General features: G+C 47.6%; 2 protein-coding genes across 4 annotated transcripts in view; one reads left to right on the top strand and one right to left on the bottom strand.

Annotated features, from left to right (window-relative positions):
* The window catches only part of HID1 (HID1 domain containing), a 47,589-nt gene extending 36,381 nt beyond the window's left edge, over positions 1-11,208 (top strand). Inside the window, exons 14-19 of one of the 3 annotated variants that reach the window (XM_073310378.2) lie at positions 1,218-1,445; positions 2,685-2,851; positions 7,130-7,210; positions 7,667-7,758; positions 8,210-8,368; positions 8,870-11,208. In XM_073310378.2, coding sequence (XP_073166479.1) covers positions 1,218-1,445; positions 2,685-2,851; positions 7,130-7,210; positions 7,667-7,758; positions 8,210-8,368; positions 8,870-8,933 — 791 coding nt within the window. In that variant the 3' untranslated portion in view covers positions 8,934-11,208. The other 2 variants (XM_073310379.2, XM_073310381.2) reach the window with 2 other exon arrangements.
* Positions 11,209-16,751: 5,543 nt separating this feature from the next.
* Positions 16,752-27,179, bottom strand: OTOP3 (otopetrin 3). The gene is made up of 8 exons (XM_073311394.2): positions 26,783-27,179; positions 24,254-24,390; positions 22,214-22,272; positions 21,136-21,233; positions 20,945-20,980; positions 19,402-20,037; positions 19,115-19,281; positions 16,752-16,922 (listed from the first exon to the last, which is right to left on the bottom strand). The coding sequence occupies exons 1-8, from the start codon at positions 27,177-27,179 to the stop codon at positions 16,752-16,754; spliced, it is 1,701 nt and encodes a 566-aa protein (XP_073167495.1).
* Positions 27,180-27,326: the final 147 nt, after the last annotated feature.

Raw genomic sequence — 27,326 nt, 5'->3', positions numbered from 1 at the left:
GTTCGGAGATAGTGCAGTGATTTCAAAAATAAAAAAGAACTGGAAAAGGGAGCTCCATTTTTCTTCAAGTGACTGCTTTAACTGATGGAGTTGTGCCCTTTTACAGTGCTTTGTGATGGGTAAAAACAGTCCACGATGAGGAAGTGGGTGTATGTGTGTGGGATTTTTTTTAAGTTGTTTTATTTTCCCCTTAGGAATATCAGGCATTTTGACTCGGTCTTCCATGTGGGGTTTGTTTGGTTTTTTTTTTTTTGGAGGTCACATGTTGTGAGCTCTTAATCAAAGAGGGAGGGATGTGGCGTTATTAACAAAGACATCCTTTCTCCAAAATGTTAACTAGGCACTTGAATTAAATATGTGTTAACAGAAAACAGTTTTAAACAGTCTGACTAAAAATCCCTTCTGCTCTCAGTTACTAAAATGTCACTTTCTTGACTCTTGTGATATTTTACTAGTTCTCCAATCATCACAGTGAAGGTAAATATCATGTCATGGTTATTTTTAGTAAAAGTCACGGACAGGTCACGGGCAATAAACAAAAATTCATGGAAACCCATGACCTGTCTGTGACTTTTACTAAAAATAATGGAACGGAGTCTGAGGAGGGATGACTGAAGCCTGAGCCCAGTGCAGGGAAGAAAGCCTGAGCACTGTTGCAGTGAGTCCAGCACCAACTGCCACAGTGGCTGACGGCTCTGAGGTCCCTGCTGCAGCCCCAGCAGCTGACAGCTCTGGGGTCCCCACTGCAGCCCTAGTGGTTGATGGCTCCGCAGTCCCCACAGCTGCTCAGTGCTCCGGATGTCCCCATGCCTACCCACGGCGGCTGGGAGCTCCAGGTGCCCCCCACCAACTGACAGCTCCAGCCCCACCACCCTGGGGCTGAAGCTGAAAATGTCTCGGAGGTCTCTGGAAGTCACGGAATCCATGATCTCCATGACATAACCTTATCGTTAATCATAGTGTCTTCCAGCCTAGACAGAACCTGAATTTCTCAGATCTTTATATGTCATAAAGGAGCACAAAGGATGCAAGTCCAGTTTTCCCCTTGTGCAGGTTGCCTTTGTTGGTGGAGGTGAGGCTTTCTGAACTGCCAGGTGCCCTGCTAATGCATGCTGGTTTACTGTGTTCCCTTTGGGATGCCCAGGTTCCTGGTGGTAGATCATGTTAGAGATCTTGGAACCTTTTCTCTCTGCTCATTTTGTTGCTATGATTCCCAGGGAACTCCAACTTGGTCTACGCCATCATCCGTAAGCGGAACGTGTTTCACCAGCTGGCCAACTTGCCCACGGATGCTCAGTCCATCCAGAAAGCTCTGCAGCGCAAGAAGAAGACACCAGAGCCCATTTCTCGCACCAACTCGCAGGACGGGCTCTCCATGGAAGGGTCCCGCCCTGCTGCTCCTGCTGAGCCAGGGACACTGAAGACTAGTCTGGTGGCAACTCCAGGTCAGCCTTGGCTAACTTTTACAGTGGAGGTTTGGTGAGGAGGGCCTGGAGGCCTTCTCTACAAGATGTGGCCAGGACTCAGCCTTTGCCTGGGTTTTGGAAAAGTCTAAGGGCTTGTCTATAGGAGCAAGTTACACCAGTGTAACTGTATCGGTTTAAAAATGATTAACATCTGCTTAATGTGCAGCAGCAGTCAAAAAAGCTAAGTGAATGTTGGGAATCATCAAGAAAGGAATAGATAATAAGACAGAAAATATCATATTGCCTCTATATAAATCCCTAGTATGCTCCCATCTTAAATACTGCAATCAGATGTGGTCTCCCCATCTTAGAAAAGATATATTGGAATTGGAAAAGGTTCAGAAAAGGGCAACAAAAATTATTAGAGGTATGGAACAGCTTCCATATGAGGAGAGATTAATAAGATAGGGACTTTTCAGCTAGGAAAAGAGAGGACTAAGGGGGGATATGGTAGAGGTCTATAAAATCATGACTGGTGTGGAGAAAGTAAATAAGGAAATGTTATTGAAATTAATAGGCAGCAGATTTAAAACAAACAAAAGGAAGTATTTCTTCACACAATGCACAGTCAACCTGTGGAACTCCTTGCCAGAATACGTTGTGAAGGCCAAGACCATAACAGGGTTCAAAAAAGCACTGGATAAATTCATGGAGGATAGGTCCATCAATGGCTATTAGCCAGGATGGGCAGGGATGGTGTCCCTAGCCTCTGTTTGCCGGAAGCTGGGAATGGGTGACAGGGAATGGATCACTTGATGATTACCTGTTCTGTTCATTCTCTCTGAAGCAACTGGCATTGATCACTGTCGGAAGACAGGATACTGGGCTAGATGGACCTTTGGTCTGACCCAGTATGGCCGTTCTTATGTTCTAATGGACACTTTTTTCTCAGGATAAGAAGGGCTTGTTGCAGTTTAGCCTAAGTCACTTAGGAACGGGTTTAACTAAACTGAAATAAGCCTCTCTTAGGCTGAACGAATAGGCTCCACACAGCCTTGGGCCCCAGTTTATTGGTTTGGATTCATGCCTGTTGTTATACCAGTGACTCTCGCTCCTGTAGATACAGTCACTCCTTTACCTATGTGGGGTGGGGGTTAGGGCAAAGGGAGAGCATTTCAGATGGAAACAGAAGTGCAGGGAATTTGTTTTTGTAGGACCTAAAGGATAGGCCACTTCAGAGCTCTTGCTTAGACTTTCTAACTCTCCCTCTGAATTCAGGCATTGACAAGCTCACAGAGAAATCGCAGGTATCGGAAGACGGGACCATGCGCTCCCTAGAGCCAGAGTCATCACGGTCTCCTTCGGAGGGTAGCCCGGCTGCGGTTGTTAGTGACCCAGAGTCCTGGAGCGGGGTAAGGCCCTGTGCTCCTCTCCTGCATGGAAAGGTCTGTAAAACAGCACTGAATGGGTGAAAGTCTATGAACCCCGAAGGAGAGGCCCTGACAGGATGGCCTTCATCCAAGGGGTAAAGTGTATGGTCCTAAGGCAGATTGCAAAGCAGTAGAATTTTAAAACCACCCATAGCCCAAGGACACTGTGGCATAGAAGCTGCCAACCTTGCCTTCTCTCCTTGCAGGGCTTGACTGAGACTTTCATCTAAAGCAGCAGCAGTTCCACTGTTTGTGCTAAGGAGACGCTTCACGCTCTGTGAATCACCGTAGTGCTTGCCTCCCAGGCCTTTGTCACAGTGTCGGCCTGCTACTTTCCCATCAAGAACCCACCAAGCTGCACTATTCCAGTTCCAGCAGAGCCAGTCTGCTCTTTTATTGCATGCCGTTAATTGTTCAGCCAGCCCTTTCCGTGCAATACTGCAAGCCCTGAGGCGCTTTCTCAGGGCACACCTCGTGTGCTGTCATAGGGGTCCTCTCCCTGATAGGGAAGGCACGTTTATAGACATGGCTCTGCTTAAGCACTCGTTCCTAGAGCGGGAAATTCTTCTGATGTTTGTTATAATCTTTCATTTTATTTTTCAGGAATTTCTTGCTATTTCATTTTATCCTGGCGTCCTGCCCCGTGGGGGTGTGAGGCGCTGTGGGGGTTGAGGTGCAGAGCAAACCACCCCACACTCGTGCTGTAGTGGCAGTTCCTATCCTGCAGGGCTGGGGCTGGCTACCCACTCTCTGTGGCGTGACCTGGCAGGGCCACGTTGCAGCACCTGAAGCAGGGAGCCAGGCCCAGCCCCATGGACCGGAGCTACACAGCCGCTGCAGTGGAGTTTTTGTTTTATGTTATTGGAATAGTTTTTCATTTTATTTTGTGTTATTTTGCATTTGTGAAAAACATGGTGCTCTTATTCATTATCCACCATGGTGTTTTGCTTCCCTATGGACGTTGCACCTCCGGCAACTGGAGGGCAAGACTATCCCTTGTACAATATGTGAGCTTTCCCCAGCTTCTTTTCTGGGTTCCCCGAGCCTTGTTTGGAATGGCTGGTCAATCGCACCTATATAAATTCACCCAGTGTAGAAGAGAAGTGGGAAGGGGGCAGTGGCTTGGTTTGGTATGTATGTGTTGGAACCTGCCTAGAGCGAACCTGGTTAAGGTAAAATTCCATCTGCAGTGAAATTAGTATTTGTATTAGTACCTAAGAACCCTAGTCACAGACCAGTAGCCCTGGATTGTCTCAGCATTGTAATGTGCAGGCTGCTCTTTCAAACATAGGCAACCTCTGCGTAGAGTGAAGCTGCCAAGGCTGATCTCAGCTCTCATTTAAAACAAATCCAGTTTCTTCCCTTTTCCCTTGAGAAATGTAAACTGCTTTCTTGGTCTGAAAGTTTGTCACAGATTTCCCTTTAAGATCACAGGTTATTCATGGCCCTTGTCCCCTCATCCCCCTGGCTGCCTGCAACTTTGAGATGGAAACCTTGTGTGTGAAACCTTCCAACATGGGCACCTTGATGGTTGCATAGGACCCAGTCCAATGACCATCATGGGGAGCTCAGGCTAGGCTGCTGCTTATTTGTACATGGGCTGCCACAGATTCCCTTTCCCTTGCCAGCTGGCTGCCTACAGCTGAACAACTCATACATCACTCACACATTATCTTTGAAAACTCATGGCAATTGGGGGAAGTCAAGGACGACTGGAAAAAGGTTAATGTAGTGCCCATCTTTAAAAAAGGGAAGAAGGAGGATCCTGGGAACTACGGGCCAGTCAGCCTCACCTCAGTCCCTGGAAAAATCATGGAGCTGGTCCTCAAGGAATCAATTCTGAAGGTCAGGCTTGACAAAGCCCTGGCTGGGATGATTTAGTTGGGGATTGGTTCTGCTTTGAGCAGGGGGTTGGATTAGATGACCTCCTGAGGTCCCTTCCAACCCTGATATTCTATGATTCCATGATCACAAGATTTAGCAGCTCAAAGGCACTGTTGCGGTCTAATGCACTGAGCAAGGGACTCCATCTCCTCTAATGACTCTCTCTGTGGCTTTAGTTATACATGGGCTTAGGGGGTCCGATCACGTGGCTGAAAAGGCAGGACTGAGGCAAAGGAGCCCAATCTTGCAGACACCTACACATGCGAGTAACTATGTGCATGAATCCAACAGGACTACTTGTATACCTAAGTGTTGGCAGGACTGGGGCCAAACAGTAGACTTGATGAGATGAGCAGCAAAACCTAGGGAGTGGTGGGGTGAGGAAGGGTCAGGGTTATAATAGTACAGTCACATGGTATTTCAGTTTAGGCACATGCCCGTCTCCATGGATCCACATTGATCTAGTTGGTTCAGACCATCTAAACAAGTGAGCAGGGAACACTTGCGTAAATCATCTCCCTTTTCTAAACTGGCTGTTTCCATACTCCCCCTCCCCCGCCAAGACCCTTAGCCCAGTAGTGTGAAGTTCAATCTCCTGCCCACACTGAGTTAAAACATTCCATTGAGCTTACTGCATGATCTCCTTTTATCAGTGGGAACCATTTTGAAAGCATCTTTGTTTAACATATTGTAGCATAATTCCATCCAACGTACCCTAAACATGTCAGCAGCCAGCCAGCTGCTAGGCGATGGCAGGAAGTGGGGAAGGACTAAGAGAGAGAGAGAAAGAGGAAGGGGGTCAGGGCGGGTCTGCTAAAACAGGTATTTTTATGAATTTATTTTTAGAAGCTTAATTGAAACAGGATACTGAAGCTGAACCATAAGGATGTTATAACTGCAAACATTGCAAAACTGCCTTATCGTTCAGATGTTGAATAGACCAGAATAAATAGAATTCCAGAGAACTGAGATTCCCCCCACTTGTTTTCCTGACCCCCTCATCCAATAAGGTGTGGTGCTGGTTTTGGCCCTGAGTCACCAGGTTACTTAAGTGAGTACCTGTCTTTAAGCATGAGTAGGACAAATCATGGCATATCAGGGTTGGAAGAGACCTCAGGAGGTCATCTAGACCCCCTGCTCAAAGCAGGATCAATCCCCAATTTTTGCCTCAGATCCCTAAATGGCCCCTCAAGGATTGAGCTCACAACCCTGGGTTTAGCAGGCCAATGCTCAAACCACTGAGCTATCCGTCCCCCCAAAATCAAGGCCTGCATCTGCCAGGGTTCTGTGGAATAAGGTCACATGCCTGTGGAGAATCAGTGATATTCCCTCTGCCCAGCAGCAGAAATGAACCATTCCTAAGTACCGGCACTTCTGTGATTCTGGTTGTGAAGATGACCTGCAGGAACTCACGCAGAGCTGGTTTACTGCCTCTGCGAGTATAGATGAGACAATGACCTTAGGAAGTGAGAACTGGTTTCATTAAACTCAATGGGGAGTGTTGACGCTAAGCCCTAATAATGACAATATAAAGGTGACTTACAAAGGAAATTTGGGCTCCTTTTTACCCTGTACAAAGAAGGCCTGAAATGATTTTATAAAGGGGGTATTTTTCCAGCTTTTTGAATGAGAAATATTCAGGTCTAGTCTTCTATGAAAACATGGCAGACTCTGAGTGACCACAGAACTAGGAGGATTATGACAGCACTAGTCTCGAAGGTGTAAAACCAGAGTAGTTGAGAGAGGAAGAGGTTTGTAATCAGACTATTTAAAACTCTTTGGCCAAGGCTCTCCAAAGTGACTAGTGATTTTTAGGGCCTATGTTTTGATTTCTCTCTTAAGACACCCTAAAGAGGCATGGCTTGTTTTTCACAAAGTGCCGCTCACCCAGTCTCAGAAAATTGAGCCCTGTTAAGGTGTCTCAAGTTGGGCACCAAAAAATGGCAACACCCATAAATCGCTAGTCGCTTTGGAAAGCTTTGGCTTCTCTTTTGTTTGTTTAATCCCTGTATGACTCGGACCTTCTTTCCATATCAGAAAGAAGCAAAACACAGGCCCAAACTCACTTTTCTCCGTCACATAGGTTCCATTAACTATTCCACTGCTCATGGGCTTAGTAGCAACATCAAGGTTTGTGTCCAGAGTTGTAACCTTGCCACTTCCTCATGCAATTTGACCCCTGGCTAATCTCTCTTTGAACCCAGGCCATTTCAAAGTTAAAGGCTAGTGCATTAGACCAAACAGCGGGTAATGAAATGCTGGTGGTGTTACCTTTTCCCTGGGGACCTGGCCAGGCTGCTTTGCATAGTGATTCTCCGGGGTGGCCAGGAGGAAGAGACAGTGTTCAGCAGAAAACAGATACTGCTAACTATTCCATGCTCATGCTGACTCTGATTGTATTATTAATAGGAGGCATCGCAGCCCAAACGGGATCGAAGGCGTTTGTCCAGTGCATCCTTGAGTGGGCAGTGGACGCCGACTTCTGACTGGGTGAGAGGAGCCACGACAGGGGAAATACCTGAGGAAGGATTGGGATAGAATTCCTGTCTCTGAAGCTGGGATGTCCCAGCTGTGCTGAGAATAGTGCTGCAGATGAATCTCTCTGCAGTGATTTCCACTGATTTGGGGCCTGATCCAAAGCCAGGGGAATGACTCCCATAGAGTGAGCTTTAGGTCAGTCCATTGGTGCATATCCAGGCTTCTGTACTAATGTGATAGGCCTTAGAGAGAGACCCTAAGTATGGACAGATCCTTCTCCAGAGATTCCCACTGACTTGCCGTTTATCCCACTAGATACACATCCCTCTTCAGGGACTTCCAAATCTGAATACTCAACATACTGTAAGCAGAGATACTTGAATTGCTAAGCACTAACATAACCTGTGAGCTGTTCAGACCCTTCTCCATGAGGCACTCATCTCCTTTGGGGGGCGTTTGCACCCACAGGTGCTGTCTTGGAAATCGAAGCTGCCTCTGCAGACAATCATGCGGCTCTTACAAGTGCTGGTTCCCCAGGTGGAGAAGATCTGCATTGATAAGTAAGCTTGTTGTGTTCTGGGAGGTTGCAGGGTTTTGAGTGGAGGCTGGTTGTGAGAGGCTAAAGGATATGCTGTCATCTGGGAGATAATCTAGGATTTTACCAGGGATGGACTCGAGTGCGTGCTTAAAGCCCAGGAAATCAGGCCACTAATTCAAATTCATCTATTTCTTTACTCTTGCGGTGTGTTCAGCTATATTTACAACTCCAGCAGATACCAGGTGCTAGATTCTCCCCAAGCTTACTGTTTATCTCGTCACTTACATAATCTCCTCTTTTCAGTGGGAGCAGTTCAGGAGTCAAGTCCACGGGCTGTGTGTATCTGTCCAAACATGGCATGTATGTGTTTGCCTGGGTCAGTACTTTCTGCTGCAGCAGATTCCACAAACGGCAACTGACGATGTCCTGGATGCTCACGTTCTCTCTCTCTCTCTCTCTCTCTCTCTCTGCAGGGGCCTCACAGATGAATCTGAAATCCTCAAGTTCTTGCAGCATGGAACTCTAGTGGGACTGTTACCTGTTCCTCACCCCATCCTGATCCGCAAGTACCAGGCTAACTCGGGCACTGCCATGTGGTTCCGAACCTACATGTGGGGAGTTATTTATTTAAGGTAAACCAGCTAGATGCACTCTAAGCCCGTCTTTTCCTAGCAATAGCAAGGTTTCGGTGCAAATCCCTAGTCTGTAGAGCAGCCAGCTCTAGACCCTCCCTCCCTTAGTCGGTGAAGAGTGCTGGGAGAACTTGCAGCTACTCTAGGACTTTCCTTTTCCAGCAGCGGGTGCTATAGGGAATAGTGTAGACATGCTGGTAGTGGGAGAGCAAAACTGCTCCAATGCCTGTATCTCCAAGCAGGAGGTATTGCAGGGAAATGATGGAGGAGTGCTGCCTGCCTGAGGTCTTGCAGCTCCTCCTGTCCCTGCCTCTGCTCATAGGAGGCACTACAGGACATTGGGCCAGGAGTGCTGGCTTTGTGGGAGCTCACAGCTGTTGATTCTCCTCTTTGCCAAGCGATAAATGTCTCAGTTCTTGTTATCCCAGCTGGCAAGATTTGAGTGCCATCGACATTGTTTTGTTTCATGGCAAGTGACGTGACCGTCTTTTTCTCTTCCAGAAATGTGGATCCCCCCGTCTGGTATGACACAGACGTGAAGCTATTTGAAATTCAGCGAGTCTAAGATGAGAGAATGCACTTACCTCTGCTAAGAGAGAAACACTGGAAACAAGGACCTCACTGTGCACTGCTCCATCACAGCTATTCGTGCATTTCACAGCCAGCTGAGAGACCAAAAGGACAATCACTTCCATTTACCTACCTGTCATTTTAGCTTTAATCAGGGTCTGCTCAGAGATACCTGCCCCTTAGCCCACCTCCCTTCCTACCCCTCCCCAGGAACCCTGAGTGAAAGATACCTAGGGAGTGTCCATTGTGGTTGTTGCACTAGAAACCAGACCGTTCTTAGCTCTTAGCTCTCTCACTCCTGGCTTTGGTCTGGAGATAAACCTGAACCTGACCAGCTGGAGGCTATGACCTCCGCTCCCTCACCCACTGGTCAGATTCAGCATTTGATTAAAAGACTCTGAATGTAAAGAGTTAAACTGGGTCAGCGAGGGAAGCTGCTGCTACAGGAGGTGCTTTTTTTTTTTTTAATTGTAGAAATACATAGTTTTTGTGGTTCTTTTCCAAAGAATTTATTCCAAGACTCCATCAGGTTTCAGGTCGTCTTGCTGCTGCCTCTCCTCACTGTCCATGGCAGGGCTGGAGGATCTTTATTTACCAGCTGAATGAAAAGGGAATGCTAAAGGGAATCTATTTGTTCATCCACTTCATGTCTGTGTTTTGAGTCCCTCTTTCCTTCCCCTTCTTTGGTTGCTGTAAGCCAGTGCTTCAGTGCGGAGTCCAGAGCTCTGTCCTTTCCCCTTCTTCCCCACTTTGTCACTCACTGCCCTGGAGGTTTGCAGACCAGGAATGATGCTGTGCCCTTAGAGATGGGCTCTTTAAATGACCAGAGTGTATGTTTAAAGCCAGTTTGAATAGCTTACTCAGACTAAGGGGGTCAGTGCAAAGGCTAGGAGGAAAGGGCTGGACCTGTAGGCATCAACAGGCTTTTCCTTGCAAGGAGAAAGGAACAGTTTGTGTCGCCCTCCATTCCAATTGATTGAAGGGTCACCATTGTCTAGCCTTGGAAAAAGCTATAACCCATCTTCCTTGCTGGGCATGTTGTCCTGGCATGTGGGGAATGGTGGAAGGGATCAGTTGTGCACTGCTTTTTCAGGGCAAGGGGCTGAAGGAAGGTCTCAGGGAAGTCTTAAGCAGCATGTTGAAGGCAGCAGGAGAAAAGCAGCTAGGCACTGGTGGGAGTGACCACTGGAGTGAAGTTGGATCCTTCAGGAGGCCTTGATGGCTTCTGGATTAAAAAAAGCTAGACTGTATTGGATGCCAGGCATGGTAAGTGTGGGAACCTATAGTTTGCTGGGATATTGGGAGATCATCTGCCTCAATCACAAGATATTGTGAAGTTGTGCTTGATGCAGCAGTGCAGGGTTGCAGTTCTGTAGATTAGGGTGTGAGTCAGAGATGTTTCTGTTCCACTGGAAGGTCCTCATGGTGCAGACATGAGCCACAGGATGAGAGGGATCCTTTCACGGACCAAGTTCTAACTCCCCTGCTGCTTAGTCCTTAGTGTTTCGTTCTGCAGACCACCAAGGACAGCCATTCTTGATCCCTAGTTTTAGAACCACTGCTGTAGATGACTCCATGTAAACCATTCTCCCTGCCCCCGTATGCAGGGGGCAGATGTGTTATGGGGCCGCCACCCTGTAGCTCTTCCCCTTATGAGGAGGTCCATGCTGTGGTATGGGCAGCCGCCGTGCAGTAGCCCTCTTTCTGGTTTAGTATGGGTAGCTCACTGATCTAGTATCAAAGCAGTCCCCCTCCTGTGGTGCTGGAACTGGACTAAAACCCCCAGCCCAGTTTGGTACTGGCGTATAGCCTGGAATATCCTTGAAGGACAAGAGATAGATGAAGGGAACCTTTTTTCTCTTCACCCCCAATGCATTTTGTCGTCATTTCTGCCACCTCCCCCGCATCTGTATAAAGACATTTACAGATTGAAGTCTCTATTTTGCTTGGAATATCTCTCATCTGAAGAATGTGATTGATTAAGCCCTGCGATGGGCTGACCTCTGATTGTACCGCACCTGCACGTCACAGCTGGACAAGGGACTACTTGTGTCCTGGATGCTTGCTTTTCCCCTGCCCCTGTCATGCACACTGGTTTTGTGGTATCTTCCATCCTTTCAGTTTGCTTTGTGTATCTTCTGTTCCTTTGGGAGTTCCTCTGCAGTTTTATGTTCCTTGATGTTTCAAGTTCAGTCTTTGTTCCATGGAAATCAAATTGCACTGTAAACTATTTGCTAACCTATAGAGATATAAAATTATCTTAAACATGGCACCTGCTTTGACTCTGTCTGTCCCAGAGGGGGATAATGATCTTGTTTATGTTACTTCTGGGGGCCTACTGTGTGATTTATGTGACTGGAGGATATGGTGTCCTGGTTTCCTTTGCAACGGGTGGCTTACCACCTGGTTATCTCTGGTAAACTTACCTGACCTGTGCATTCCCAGCCTTTGATATGCTGTGAATAGGGTCTGTTAAAATGACTGAGTCCAAGGGCTTCACAGGATTCCAACACAGGATTAGATACTTATATGAATAATGAGTACATAGAACTATAGAAATATAGGGCTAGAAGGGACCTTGAGATGTCATCAAGTCCAGCCCCCTGTACTGAGCCAGGATCCAGTAAACCTAGACCAACCCTGACAGGTGTTTGTTCAACCTATTCTTAAAAACCTCCAGTGTTGGGGATTCCACAACCTCCCTTGGAAGCCTGTTCCAGATCTTAACTATCCTTATATTTAGATTTTTTCCCTCTAACGTTTAACCGAAATCTCCTTTGCTGCAGATTAATTCTTCTTGACCTACTTTCAGTAGACATGGAGATCAATTGATCACTGTTCTCTTTGTAACAGCCCTGTACATATTTGAAGACTTATCAGGTCTCCTCTCAGTTTTCTTTTCTCAGGACTAAAAATGCCCAGTTTTTTTAACCGTTCTTCATAGGTCAGGTTTTCTAAAACTTGTATCATTGTTGTAGCTCTCCACTGGATTCTCTCCAATGTGTCCACCTGTTTCTTAAAATGTGGGACCTGGAACTGGACCCAGTACTTCAGCAGAGGCCTCGTCAGTGCTGAGTAGATCGGGACAGTTATATCCCGTGTCTTACATACGACACTCCTTTTAATACATCCCAGAATGATATTAGCCTTTTTCACAACTGCATCACAGTGTTGACTCATTCAATTTGTGATCCACTATAAACCCCCGGATCCTTTCCACCTAGAGTTTTGATTTTTGTTGTCCTAGCTAATTTGGGGGATATAAATTCTGTGCCTCAGGGCTTAACAAACTACCTATGGTTAGAGAGAAACCTCCCCTCTGGGCGGGGTATTCTAGCATTGTCCATTAGGGGGTTTCTTGTACCTTCTGAAGCAGTTGATGCTTGCCTCTGTCAGATGCAGGATACTGGTGTAGCTGGACCATTAGTCCAATCTAGTATGGCAGTTGCTATGTTCCAGAGCTGATTGGTTATTGGCCTCTTTATCACTGGTCAGTGATACTTCATAGGTTAAAAAAAAAAAGGAGTACTTGTGGCACCTTAGAGACTAACAAATTTATTAGAGCATGAGCTTTCGTGAGCTACAGCTCACTTCATCGGATGCATACAGTGGAAAATATAGTGGGGAGATTTTATATACACAGAGAACATGAAACCATGGGAGTTACCATACACACTGTAACGAGAGTGATCAGGTAAGGTGAGCTATTACCAGCAGGAGAATGGGGTGGGGGGAAGGACCTTTTGTATTGATAATCAAAGTGGGCCGTTTCCAGTCGGCCTTGATTATCACTACAAAAGGTCCCCTCCCCGCTCTCCTGTTGGTAATAGCTCACCTTTCCTGGTCACTCTCGTTACAGTGTGTATGGTAACTCCCATTGTTTCATGTTCTCTGTGTATATAAAAATCTCCCACTAAGACCACATCCCAGTTTCCCTCTCGTGCTGTGTGTAAACGTTCATTGTACATACAGGGTATATCTGTGCTGCTAACTCCCCCGCGGCAACGGCCCTCAGAACTGGGTCTACAGACTTGGCTTGCGGGGCTTGCGCTATGACACTAAAAATAGCCACTCAGAAGTTTCCACTTGGGCTCTGAGGGGGTTGTGTCTTAGAGCCCAAGCTCCAACCTGAGCAGGAACATCTATACAACATAGTGTGACCCCCCCGAGCCTGAGTCTGTAGGCCTGGATTCAGAGACTCACTGCCACGGGTGTATTTTTGCTGTGTAGACATGCCCGCAAAGTGCCCATATTTGCATCTCAGCGTTAGGCCTCCAGAACTCCCTGTTCAGCTAGGCCCTGTCAACTCAATCGTGCCCTTGGGTTTGAGCTGATGTAGCAGAGCCAAAGTAATTGTCTTCTTCCCCAGTCACACACATCATTCGGTGGCTCCAGTATCTTTTGCAAACAAGGGAGAAGGTTTGAGAGCTTGTTTTCATTTGAAAGGAAGAGACCTCTGCTGTGTTTCTTGGGTGAGATTCCTGGTACAAACTGAAATGGAAGTAATAATTAACTTTATTGGTGCCTAGTTTATTCAGTTGTAATTTCTCCTGCCATTTCTTGTTGACATAAGGTTTAGTAAAAGTATTTGAGGCAAAGTCCGTGCTCACTTGACCTGTCTCACTTGTAACTTCCAGACTAGCTGCCGTAATTGTGATCGGTACCCACTGGGATGCCAGTGTTAGGGGTTCTTTGGAGAGGCATTTCCGAGCACCATTAGCTCTCTCTGCCCCTGATGGTGGCTTGTAGGGAGTTTGTTTTTATACAAGGCTGCAACTCTGAGAACCCAAGCTCTGAACCTAGTGTGACAAAGCTCTGACCTTGCCTCCGCAGGTCCCGCGTTTCCTGGTGGATTTCACTAGCCTCAGAGGCTCACTGTGACCCTCCACGTAACCCTTCTCTCTCTAGAGACAAGTGTCACAGTCTACTGAGCCATTTTCATCATAAGCCAGCGAGGGAGGTGAGGAAAAGTTATCCTTCCTTGCACAGTCTCTGTTGTCTCCCCGTCTCAGTGATTAATCAGGGGGCAAAGGTGGGGGGAGCCTGGGCCCACCCTCTACTCTGGGCTCCAGCCCAGGGACCCTAATAGTATCAGCTATGGTAGCTGACCTTTTAGAAACATGACATGTACAATTCCCTGGGCTACTTCCCCCACAGCAGTCCTCACTTCCTCAAGCTCCACTTCACCCTTACCTCAGGGCCTCCTTCCTTGTGCCTGATATGGTGCGTACTACTCAGCCTCTCCACCAGCACAATTTCCTCCCACAGCTCCTGACACACACACCCACCTGACTGGCTGGGAGGCTTTTAACTAGTTTCAGCCAGCCCCTGATTGGCTTCAGATGTCCCAATCAACCTAGCCTTCTCCCTGCCTTCTGGAAAGTTCTTAATTGGCCCCAGGTGTCTTAATTGACCTGGAGCAGCTGCCGTTTCACTTATCCTGGTCTTAGGGATTTGTTTAGCCTGGAGCTAATAGATCTATCTCCCACTACTTTTCCATAGCCATCTGGCCTTGCCCCGTCACACTAGCCAAACCCTTCTTTAGACTGATTTATGTAGAATGGGAGCAGTGAAGGTAGTGGTATTTGCACTTTAATCCATCAACCTTGGTTAAGTGACATGAAGGATTTTGATAGCAAGAAAGATGGATTGATTGTAAAATTGGGACCTGCCCTTAAATCTTTATATAATCTTTGTACTTGGGAAGGCCTGGATCCAAAGCCTGTTGCAACGAATGGGGGTGGGTCTTTCCGATGACTTCAGTGGGCTTTAGATCAGGCTCTGTGAGCAAAAGGTAAAACAAAGACTGCACCAGCAAAACATGGCTGTTCAAATTGTCTTTATTTCTATTCACTGAGCTCAGTGCTTGAGGCCCTCGATCACGAGGCCAACCACTAGCCTCTGTGCATCCCAGTTCCCCACCTAAGTGCCTTTGGTTAATCAAACACCTGATGTGTTTCTCATCAAACATGGTGCTGTGTATTTTTACTCCTTGATTTGCACACAAGTTAACGCACATTGTTACCTCCTGTACAGACTGTGGAAAGCACGAAGGGGGGTGGGGGTGACAGTAGCATTATTAGTAGTTTATTTTAGGGCTTTCATAGATTCCAAGGCCAGAAGGGACCGTTGTGATCATCTAGTCTGACCTCCTGCATAACACAGGCCAGGGAACTGCCCCTAGCTAGGCTTTCAAAACGGCATGCAATGGTGTGACCTTCACTAGCGCAAAAGGATGAGCCGATTCCATTTCATGAAAGAACAAGAAATACACTCAGTAAAAAGCAGGAATGAGGAATGTCAAGTTTAAGCTAAGTGGTAACGATAATGCTTCTCTAGCGCTTTCCACCAGCGGCGCTCGAAATGCCTGTCAGAACGTTCACTGAGCCCACTTCAACGGGGTAAGTGGTTTCATTCCCATTCTACAGATGGGGACATAGAGGCACAGAGCTGTTCATGGCCTGATTTCCAGAGATGCTGAGTGCCCATAGCTCCCTTTGACTTCAGTTAGAGCTGTGGGTGCTCAGTACTTCTGAAAACTGATCCCAGAGGCCCAGATCCTCCAGAGTATTCAGGCGCCTTAGGCCGTGTCTACACTTAAAACACTACAACAGCACAGCTTTGGTGCTCCAGCTGTGCTGGGTAGACGCTCCTACAGCGACGGGAGGGGTTCCCCAGTCGCGGTAATTAATCCGCCTCCCTGAGAGGTGGGGGCTAGGGCAATGGAAGAATTCTTCCGTCCGCCTAACGCGGCCTACACCGGGGGTAAGTCGGCGTAACGAAAAATCCACGCCCCCAAGAGATGTAGCTATGCCGCTGTATGTTTTCTGTGTAGACCAGCCCCAAGTCTCATTGAATTCAATGGGAGTAAGGCCAGGTCTACACTACAAAGTTAGGTTCGACCCAGCTACATCGCTCAAGGGTGTGAAAAATCCACCCCCCTGAGTGGCAAAGTTAAATCGACCTAACCCCTGGTGTAGGCAGCTGTAGGCTGGCAGGAGAATTCTGTCAACTTTGCTACTGCCTCTCAGGGAAGTGGATTACCTATGCCAATGGGGAATCCCTTCCTGCCAGCACAGGTAGCATCTACACTGAAGCACTACATCAGCACAGATGCAGCTGCGCCACTGCAGTATTTCAAGTGTAGACAAGTCCTTAAAGAACTAAATATCTTTGAGCATCTGGCCCAAGGTTACATATAGAGTTAGTGTCAGAATCAGGAGCAGAACCTGGATCTGCTCTAACTACTACACTGTGCTCCGTAGGTGTTCATACAAACCTTATACTTCCATGCATCCATGTGAAAAGTGGGCATTTTTATTCGTTTTTGCTTGACCATGGGGCATGTACTTCAGGTATTTCTGTGGCCTCTTCCTCAGATTGCTGATAGGGTTCCTGCCCTTGATTTCAGAGGTTCTGCGGAGTGCATTTCAGTCTGTGCATCATGATGCTGCTCTTATGTTCAGAGGGTTGAAGGTGGAGCTGGTTAAAGTCCCATTATACCTATTATACCTATACCTATTATACCTATTATTCTGGCACTAGCTTGTTTCCGCTGAGCAGTAAGGTATTTTACAGCCCGGTCTAGATTGTTTTGTTTTTCTATGGAGAAAGTTGACACCAGCATGTTCAAAACACAAAACAACTTCCCTTTCAGCTGAAACTCTGCAAGAAATAGGGCTCAGAGGAGTCAAAATGAAAGTGAGCTGGCAGTATCTGTGCCTTTGTTCCCAGGTCTCCCCCATATGGCTACTGCTGTTGTTTCAGCTCCATTTCTCCCTCCCCCACTGGACGAGGGAGGGTTGGACCTGGTTCAGGATGACACATAAACCTCCAGGAGCCCCCCGACAGAGTGCATTCTGTAGAACACGCCCATGGGCAGGCCGAAGTTCACAATGGCAAACCAGGTGGAGTAACCATAAAACGACTTCTCCAGTCCGTTCTCGAAGGTGGGGTGCATCCCGAATGCGGGCATGATCCACAGCTAGAAGGGTGGTTATAAAGAGCAGAGGTCAGAAGAGGTTAGGGTGTCCTATATCAGTGGCTCTCAACCTTCCCGGACTACTGTTCCCCTTTCAGGAGTCTGATTTGTCTTGTGTCCCCCCAAGTCTCACCTCATTTAAAGACGGTTTGCTTACAAAATCAGACATAAAAATACAAAAGTGTCACAGCCCCGCTATTCCGACAAATTGCTGTCTTTCTCATTGCTCCCATACAATTCTAAAATCAATTGGAATATAAATATTGTACTTACATTTCAGTGTATAGTATGTAGAGCAGTATAAACAAGTCATTGTCTGAAATGTTAGTTTGTATGGACTTCGCTAATGCTTTTTATGTAGCCTGTTGTAGAACCTGGCAAATATCTAGCTGAGTTGATGTACCCCATGGAAGACCACTGTATACCCCCAGGGGTACGTGTACCCCTGGTTGAGAATCACTGTCCGATATATATATTCAGCATAGTCCATGGCACTGGGTAGGCTCAAAAGCCTAATGGACGCAGGACTGGTTGAGGCAGTCACTGGTGTATCTCTGATTAATGGAGCAAGTCATCTCCCTAACAGAAGACATCTCAGAGGGATGTTTCCTGTCCTTACACTACTGCAGTCTCTGCCAAGTAAAACCATGTCTCTAATATAACCCCGCCTGGAGACCTAGTAACAACACAGTTGCCCCCATAGCCTGGTTCAGCTTTTCTCATGTATCTGGCATGAGGAACTTGGAAAATGTAGCGTTTTTATGACTATTTTGCATGACTCGGTTTCCCTGTTGTATTGTGGCCTGACTGCATGCATAAAGCGAACTCATAGGTGGCTGTGAAGGGGGAGTTATAGAACTGAGCAGGCCGGGTAAAACACTGACGGCCTCTCAGGTCCCCAGCTTCAACGGAGTTAAGATAACAAAGGCCGGGCCAACAGCTGGCAGCAGAAGTTACCTTGCTGACTTCATCCAGGCTAGGATGTTTTACTCTTCCCAAGGCTAAGTCTGGCATCCAAAGGCCTGTTAAAAAGGTGCCCATTGCAGAAAAGGGGGGATTTTTGCAAGGGGATGAGTTGAGAAAAGCTGGCTAGGATGTATCACTGAAAAAGCTGAGAGGACTCACTCAGAGGCAGAGGAAGCAGGCTGGAAGCAATGAGCAGTTTCTCCCAACTCCGAGATGGGGAATCAGCCAGACCTGTCGGAGCTTTGGCTGGAGAGGTGGAAGTTGGGTAAAGGACTATGCAAGTAGATCTTTAAATCTACTTCTGTTAGCACTGTGTACCTTAGGGGGCAGAATAAATCACGCTTTGTTTTGAAGAAGCTGCTTCTGTCTCCCTGCAAACGCACACTGCCACAGGCTCCCAATGAGCCACGCTTGCCCGGGTCAGCCCACTGCAGAATCAGTCACAGTTGGTACCGGGGGATGTATCCCAGGTCCTGGTCTAAGTGTGGGCGGACTGCAGAATTCCACTTGGGGAGTGGTAAAGGCCTGACCCCTGTGGGTGTGCACTCAAAGACACTCTGAGAAGGGACAGCAGTACAGCTAGCCTGGTAACCAGGACAGACGGGAACTACCCAAGTTTTAATCGCATCCTCAAGCCAATGTTATAGCTCTGTCCAAAGTTTTAATCACAGTTCAAGGATGTGGTTAAGGTCCTGCCTGCTCCGTTCAATAGGAATGTGTTGTATCTGGCTGTGTGGGCACAGATGTCATTGCAGACAGGTCCTAATTCTGGAGACTCTTGATGACAAGGACCCACTACTATCCGCTGTGCTTCCCACTTTCCTCGTTAGGCACTTTTTATTCAACACCAAATGTGTCTAATAATGTCTAATATAGCTAAAATCAGGGCATCTGAGGGGTTTTTAGCTGCCTACGTTTTGTGAAAATCTTCCCCCCTCCCCCCCGAACCAGTACAGAAAATCTAGCCATGCTGGAGTCATTCACTTTAAAAAGGGTTAAGGAAGTGAGAGGCTAACAGGAAACCTTGTCTGCATGGTAGCACGAGCCTCAGTCCTGGTGTGTAAGAGTTTACTAGCAGGCCTAGGAAATGTAGATGAAGGAAGGATGGATGGTTCAAAGGAAAGAGAAGGTAGGGGTGGACAGGTGTGTGTGTGAGAGAGAGAAAATGTAGAACCAAGTATACTCATTATATACTGATATACTCATTCTCATTCCAGAGGGATACTCACTATGATGTTGCACAAGACCAGGAAGATTGAGATCTCCTTTAGGGCTTTTCTCTTCCAGTTCAGGTGGCCATAGGTATGGCTGTTGGCATGCGAAACCCTCCTGATCTCCTCTCGTATCTCTAGTGGGTAAACTCTTCTTGGGTCACAGCCTTCACGCTTCTCGCCTTCTTTTGCCTCCGTCTCTTCATTGCCAGGGGGCGGCATGGGCTCCTGGATGGTGTGTGACATGGCCGTCTCTTCACTGGATGGACCTGAGTGCTGTGTGTGGGGCCCAGCCAGGTTGGCACCAGGATCCTCCACCAAAGGCTGCCGGTGAATCCCCTCAATAATGAAGATGTTCTGCGTGATGTGCTGAATGATGAGGCTGACCGCGTAGGTCAGGGTGAGTCTGTTCAGCAGGTCTCCGGGGTTGGTGGCCACAATGGCAACAATGGAGAAGTAAGAAATGAGAATCTGGCCTAGGGCTGCTCCCATAAGCAGGATTACATCCAAGCTTCGGGTTGGGTTTTTCAGAGTATCTAGCTCACGCTCTTCCAAGCGATGGATGACCGTCCCAGCCAAGGCACTCACAGTCATTGTTGGTAGAAGCATGACATGGTAGGAATAATACATCACAAAGGTCTCCTGGCTAGGCGCTGAGCTGGTAGCCTGGATTTGGTAGATCAGGAAGATGCAGATCCCAAGCAACAATGCAGATATGCCCAGCACGAGCCCGTAAAAGATGCCACGGAGCTTGAACTTGGGCTTGGCATGAATGGCCTGTTGGGGAGGGATGTGCCTACCCACGTTCTTCCACATGACGAACAGCATGGAGCTGCCGATGAGGCAGTATTCCATGTTGAAGGGGTACAGCAAGATGTAGCCCTTCTGGAAGATGCGGCAGGCTGTTGTGTTTGGACACATGCATGAGCTGGTCTTGTTGCCTGGAGTGAGGGAAGAGGAAGGGGGTCATTTGGGAGGCACGAGTAGCCTGGGAAGTTTTTTTGTCTATTTCCTGGCTACCTGCAGTGAGTTCCTACATATCTGCCTGCCCCAGAAAGCCTAACGATCTGCATGAAGCCAAGTGAGCCTTTAAGACTGGGGCGGGAGGTGTTTAGTATAATAACACTTTGCCCTTCCCATGCTCAACTAATCAGACCTCCCAGTCCACCCTGGAAGAGGGGTAATATTAGGTTCTCCGTTTGTATAAGACACAGACAGGTGAAGTCACCTATCCAAGGCCGCACAGCATGCCAGTGGCAAAGCCAGGATCAGTGCTAAGGCTTTTCTGGTTCCTATCTCCCTGCTCAATCCACTAAACTCTCTTCACATGCATCTGGGAGGTTAAGACCCCCTGGTAAAGGTCTACAACATCGACCTGAGGATTTGAGGTTTCTGCTGTGTCATGATGAATTAGTTACGTAGGGAGCTGATGGGGATCTCTCTCTCTCTCTCTCTCTCTCTCAGGAAGGAGAGACCGGACCCAGTCCCGACCATGACTACATGTAGACCTTGCCCTGTGTGTAACATGTATTCTCTTTCCTTCCCTAGCTAGATGTTCTCCCAGGAGATCTCTTTATCTCCAAATTTTAGTGGCTAAATAGCTTTCCAGGCAAATCATCATGTTCCAAATGACCCTCAAACTGCAGTACAAATCATTCAAAAAAATCGAGATCTCTATGGGCGACTTCAACCTATAGCTAAGCAAAACTTCCTCTTTTCCCGGAAAAACAGACACCAACTCCTTGTGCTTTAGTGAAGACGCATCCCAGTGGAGATGATCCAGAAAACTGAATGGCTGGGGCCAAGGGCTAGTGCTGACCTCATGGATTCTCCATCCTACCTACCTACCTGTTGCTATTAAGATGTAGGGTGACCAGACAACAACTGTGAAAAAACGGGACAAGGGGTGGGGGGCAATAGGCGCCTATATAAGAAAAAGTTGCAAAAAAACGGGACTGTCCCTATAAAAACGGGACATCTGGTCACCCTATTAAGAAGCAGTGAAGAGTGAGCCATATCTGGAAAATTCTACACAAGACCTTTGAGTGCAGATTCAATTTCCCTGTGAATAGAGTCGTTGGTCACCGCTAACAGCCAGAGCAGGAGATCTGTGGCCATGGTCAGCATCAGCCCACATCTGTAAAAGGGGAAGAGCACTTTTACAATGTGTCACCTGAGAGCGTCTCTTATGGTCTTTTGCCCTTAGCTCCTCCTTGCTTTATGGCGTGCACACACATTCTCCATCCTGTATGGTACCACCTGGACTCACATGGGCACACCCACCCACACCTGTGCTTACGCATACACTCGTGCATGCACATTCGTATTTGTACACATAAGCACACCCATTCCTGCACAGTCATAGCCATTCCCACTTGCAGTAATTGGCACAGGTTCTCACGTGCACTAGACTTACAACTGAACTCTTAAACCAGTGGCGAACTGTGCCCATTGGGGCTTGCAGCTGTCACAGGAACATGTGATGGCGAGAAGAAAGCTAGCTAACCCATGTAGACGTAATGAAAATGGGCGAGGTCAAGTCAAAACCTAGTGCCTCAGCAAGCACGTGCAGTAGAAAGATTCTTGAGGTTGGGGGTTGGTTTGTGAAATCTCTCATCCTTTAACGATGAATTTTCCTGCTCGGTGGAATTGGCAGTAATCCTGCTGGCCACCAGCACTGGCATGGATGTCAGCTCTAATGTGTGTGCTGCAGTTGTATACTTCTATCTGCAAGGATTGCGCTTCTCCAATGTAATCTACAACCTCCTATTCATGCTGACTAGGTCATTATCCTCCCCTGGGGAAATTCAGGTGGACTGGAGATGGGATTAGGAAATCAAACTGGCTGATGCCACACAGACCAAACAAGAAGATGGCTCAGAGGGCAAAGCCCAACCGAGGCCCATTTGGAAGAGGGACAAATTGATCTGCCTTGCTTTTAAATATAAAATCCTTCAGTTTTAAGAAACAAAGATCTTTAAAGCTGAAATGCAGATTATAAGACGCTCATGGGTGGGCTGCTGAGGAAGGGAAAGTGGAGTCAGAAAGGCCTGGTATGAGAGTGTTCAAAGTAGCATGAAGGGCTATTAAACAAGGCCCCTCCTTCTCTCGTCCTACCTGGTGAGGTTGTGCTGCACTTGGGTACAGTCCTTACAGTGACTCCATAAAAGGTATGTCTGAAAGCAACAGAAACAATCAAATGAACCTATTGTAAACCTGGCATCAGGCGTGTGTGCAAAGATGTGCGGGAGCGGGAGCCTGTGCAAATGCAAGCATCTGAGTGGGAATGCTTGTGACTCTGTGTGTGAATGGGTGCAGGAGTGCTTGAGCTTATGTGTGCAAAGACATCCATTTTGCAGCATCTGCATGTGGGCAAACGTACTGTCTAAAGTGCAGTCAGCTGTTTAACTACACTCGTGGTTTGATGTTGGAAATAATATTCAAGAAACCAAATAACCAAGCTTAGCCATTTAATACCTACTGCTCTGCTCTCTCCAGGAAGCGGCTCTCTGGCAGCCTGCAGTTCATCTTACACAGAAGGGATGCTCTGAAGTAGGCATTTAAATTGGCCATATTTATAGTCTGGTGGTTTACAAACTAAAATCACTTTATACATCACCCAAGACTAAAATCCACCAATTAGCTTTTCACCTTGTTGTTCTGTATTAACTTCTTCCTGCCTTATCTTTTGTTTTGGATCCCACATTCCAGATGCTAGGAGGGGCCGTGAAGTCACAATACAGCCTGTACTAGGACACACCATTCGTGTATCTTGTCCTTGACAGGTTCCCTATTTGCTAATGCCAAAAGCGACGTTTAGATTTGTGGAGTATTATGGGATAGATGGATAGATAGCAGGACAGAAGTGAGCCGAATACGAGTTAGTGAGCAGAACTGTCCCACATTCATATTTAATATAACATACGCAGTAGTAATACCACGTGCAGAATACCTATTAATATGTGTGTGTGTGTGGGGAACATATCTGGCTACATCTACACTACACACCAGTGCTGGCGGCATGTGGTGTACGTGTAGCTACAAGCACAGTGAAAAGCAGGGATGTGGCCACCCTGTAGTAGTGTGTAACAACATGCATCAGTGAAAGCCTCTGGCAGTGGGAAGGCAGTGGAAGAAGGCTTCAGCAGCTCCCTGCTGCCAAAGCCTTTCACTGGTGGGAGGAAAGGCTCTGGTGCGGGGGAAGCAACTTGAAAACCCCCTGGCCGGAGCCTTTCCCTGCTGCCAGAGTCTTTCCCTGCAGCGGGAAAAGACTCCAGCAGTAGGGAGGCAGCAGACACTCCACTGCTAAAAATTGCAGTGTAAACAGGGAGGCAGAGTAGAGAAAGTGTAGGGTTTGTACTCACATATGTCTCCGCACCCTTCAGGGGTGTCTTTACGTGCCTAAGCCGTGCCTCACAGTCTACCCTGCTACTTAGACCCATGCTAGGGGGGATACGCAGGTATGTAACATGCCGCCAAAGGAAGCATGCAGCATAGATGTACCATAGGTCTGGCTAACGTGTAACTGTATACATGTGTGAATGTGAGGGCGCATGTATGTATGAATCTAATCCTAAAAGAGAGACTTGAAACTATATTTCCTTTTGCTCTGCTAGGCACAGGAGTTTGCTTCTCAAAGAATCTGGGGAATTTGCATATATGGTTTAGGTCAGAGAAATGTCATAGTTTACAGAACTTCTGGTTGCAAAGCACGTCTAAATCATTTAAATGGGAAATTGATTTTGCCATTGGGGTTTGGCCATTGCTAACAGAGAGAAATCGTGATTTCAAATGGAAAAGCTTCCTGGGGGACATCGGTACAGAAACAACTGTCTGAGCTGTTGAGGGGCAATATACCAGATTTTCACTTATCTCTGTCTCTTTACTGACTTTGCAGAAGGAAGTAGGGGAATTTCTGCTAAATTCCATGAGAGATTTATTGTTTTTATCACAGTAATGATTTCATTTTACTTTTATGTCTTTGAGTACTATTTGTGCCACATGTATTGGCCCTGTATGTGGTTTGGTATTTAAAACAATAACTGATACTAAAAATACCTTTAACAAGAAACCCCTACCTCTGATCTCTCCCTCCCTTCCCTGCCTCCCAGCTATACGGCAGAGTGACTGGATTCCAGAGAAGATGACGTTCCATACCTGAATGCAAACAAAGATGATTTCTATGCACAGGAACAGGATTTCCAGTTGGGATTTGCAATGTATGAGACTGATGTCATATCCAATCCTGAACACATGCAGGAAGATGGCACAGATTCCAAACAGCACTAGAGACCCTGTCCAAACAGCAAAACCATTAGCGAACCAAATGAGCAAGGGTCCATACATGGAGTAAGCTGAAACTGGTACAGGTTTAGTAACCATCACCACATCTGCTTTCATGCTTCCTGTGCTTGGGGGGACTGGGAGAGTTCTAGTTTTGGGACTTCGGGGGTGGGCTTGAATTCAAATCCTGGATCCAGGTGCCCTGAAATTTGGGAAAATTTGAAAATCCCGTGATTGTTTGGGGGGTGGGGAACTCTGAATTCCGATTTTTGAACATTTGGGTTTGGCAATACTGGCTCAGTCTTTAATGAAGTTACTTGAACAGTGCATGCCATTTGCCTGGACTACACGTGTGTGGGGTGGGGCGGGGCGGCAACCCACCCACGATGGTGGCGGGAATTCGACTCTTCTTCTGTCGCCGGCGGCAATACGGTGGCCGCACCATCACTCCGCCTCCAGGTTCAGCGGCAAAAACGCTGGCGCCGGCCCTGAGCAGTAGAGACTAGGTCACTGGGAGTGAGGATTTCTGTGTAGAAATCTAGCTGCGCTGGATATTGCTCAGTAAAGCTTTGAGGGTCAAATTTTCAAAGCTGTTTAGGTGTTTAAGGATGCCCCTACTGGGCTTCTCAGCAGCACTGGTGGAGAGCTGAGTGAAGAACTAAGTTTTCAGTTTGGTGGGTGAACCAAAAAAAATTTTTTTTAATGTTTTTGTTTCAAGTTCACGTTGCAACACAACATCTGGACGGTGTTTTCCTTCCAGAACTACGTGCCAAATTTGACTCAATTTTGCGAATAGCTTCAGCCAACCCCCAAACCGCATCTTTTGGCAAATCAACTAAATTATTTGGCCAAAAACTGTCTCCCAGCTCTAGCTTGGCCCCTTGCTCCCACTGATTTCAACCTAACATGCTTAACTCCCATTGAAATCAAGGGGAGGTAGGTGCCGAACTCAGGTACGGGCTTCTAAGGATCCCCCTAGGCACCTAACTGCATCTGTAAGTGCCTAAATACCCTTTGAAAATCTGGCCCTTAGTGCTTCATTTTATTCCCGAGCTTGTGCACTAATTAAAATGTCCCAATAAACTAAGGACAGAGCAATTTGGAGGTGTCATTTTATAAGCTAAAGCGGGCTGGGCCTGGTCAGGACTTGGCTGGGAGCTCCACGAGGAAAACCCCGGTGCTGCAAGAAGGGGATTCACTAAGCAGAAATCTTCCTTTTGAATCTGTATGAGCCAGTGCACCAGCATGGCATGAAGGGGAGGACAGTCCTCTGCTGCAAAAAATGCTGTTAGAGGTAATGGTGTCTGTCCCCTTTGTGATCACTAAAGGTAGGTCTACGCTGCAATGAAATACCTGCAGCTGATTCGGGTTCAGGCAGCGAGGCTATAAAATTGCAGCATAGACCCTGTGAATGGGGAAAAAGAAAAGGAGTACTTGTGGCACCTTAGAGACTAACCAATTTATTTGAGCATGAGCTTTCGTGAGCTACAGCTCACTTCATCGGATGCATACCGTGGAAACTGCAGCAGACTTTATATACACACAGAGAATATGAAACAATACCTCCTCCCACCCCACTGTCCTGCTGGTAATAGCTTATCTAAAGTGATCATCAAGTTGGGCCATTTCCAGCACAAATCCAGGTTTTCTCACCCTCCACCCCCCCACACAAATTCACTCTCCTGCTGGTGATAGCCCATCCAAAGTGACAACTCTCTACACAATGTGCATGATAATCAAGTTGGGCCATTGAGTCCCAGACCCTGGGTTCCAGCCGGAGCCTGAACATCTACACCGCAATCTACAGCCTGAGCGCTGCTAGCCCAGGCAGCTGACGTGGGCCAGCTGCAGGTGTTGAGTTGCAGTGTAGACACCTGTGAGGTCCCCAGGTTCTCACTTTGCAAGGGGAAGGATGATGTGGTTAGTTTCCTGGATAAATTCCAAGGTGGACAGTGACACTCTGCTGTCCTGAATGCCTTCCGGAGCTCCAGCTGCATGCAGGAGCCTTGGGCTCCTGGCCCGGGGCTGTCTTAGAACAACAGCCCTGGCACTTCCCTGGTGTCTTTTCATCAGAGGGTCTCAAAGCAGTTGACCATCATCCAGGACCTGAAGCCTCACAGCACCCATGTGAGGCAGGGAAGTTGTATGACCCTAGTCATTCAGATGGGGAAACTGAGACATGGAGGTGAAAAGGGGTGGGGAAGAGATGAAGTGACTTGCCCAAGGTTACAGCTTGAGACAGGCCAGATCGCCTCATTCCCTGCGCGCTAACCGGTAGGAAATGCTGGGTTGCCATGCCAGAGGTGGCAGCATTTTGATGGTAGGTGAAGTGGTGCCTTGTGTGTAAAGTGGTCTGAGTGCGAGGCACTGAACAAAGGTAAGGGGGTTGTGTGCACCACTTACCCTGCACCCAGACTGGCCCGGCATGGGAGTCCCTGTACAGCACCGCATGGGGCTTCCTGCTGGTACACAGCAAGTAGTAAATGATCCAGCAGAGCGACAGGATCTTGAGGATGGAGAGGAAGATCCCGACGTCGCGCCAGGTAATTGCCACCCTGTTGAAAGCCATGCTGCTGATGAAGGCGCAGCCCAGAAACACCACGTTCATGGCCAGCAGCCCCGAGAACAGCTGCCCGGCCTTCCCAGCCTGTGTGTCATTGTGGAGCAGAGAGGAGCAGCTCCGGTGCAGCCAGGACTTCTCAGAGCGGATCTTCCAGGCTTCGGGCTGCGCTGACGCTGATTCTTCACCGTCAGTATCCTGCTTAAGGTGCCTCTGCTGCGCAGCTTCCTTGCCAGCCATGTCTCAGCAGTCACGATTTTCTGCTGTCTGGTCAGAAGAAGAGTTCACGCTGGGATCCCCTACCTGGTTAAACAAATGGAGATTGATAAGAACGCCAATGGAAAGGATGTTGGGGCTGCTGCTGTTTACATACTGAGCCACTTGGCT

This window comes from Lepidochelys kempii, chromosome 14 (assembly GCF_965140285.1).
Source record: "Lepidochelys kempii isolate rLepKem1 chromosome 14, rLepKem1.hap1, whole genome shotgun sequence".
In the NCBI taxonomy this organism is placed as follows: Eukaryota; Metazoa; Chordata; order Testudines; family Cheloniidae; genus Lepidochelys; species Lepidochelys kempii.
This window is presented reverse-complemented; position numbering and strand designations above follow the sequence as displayed.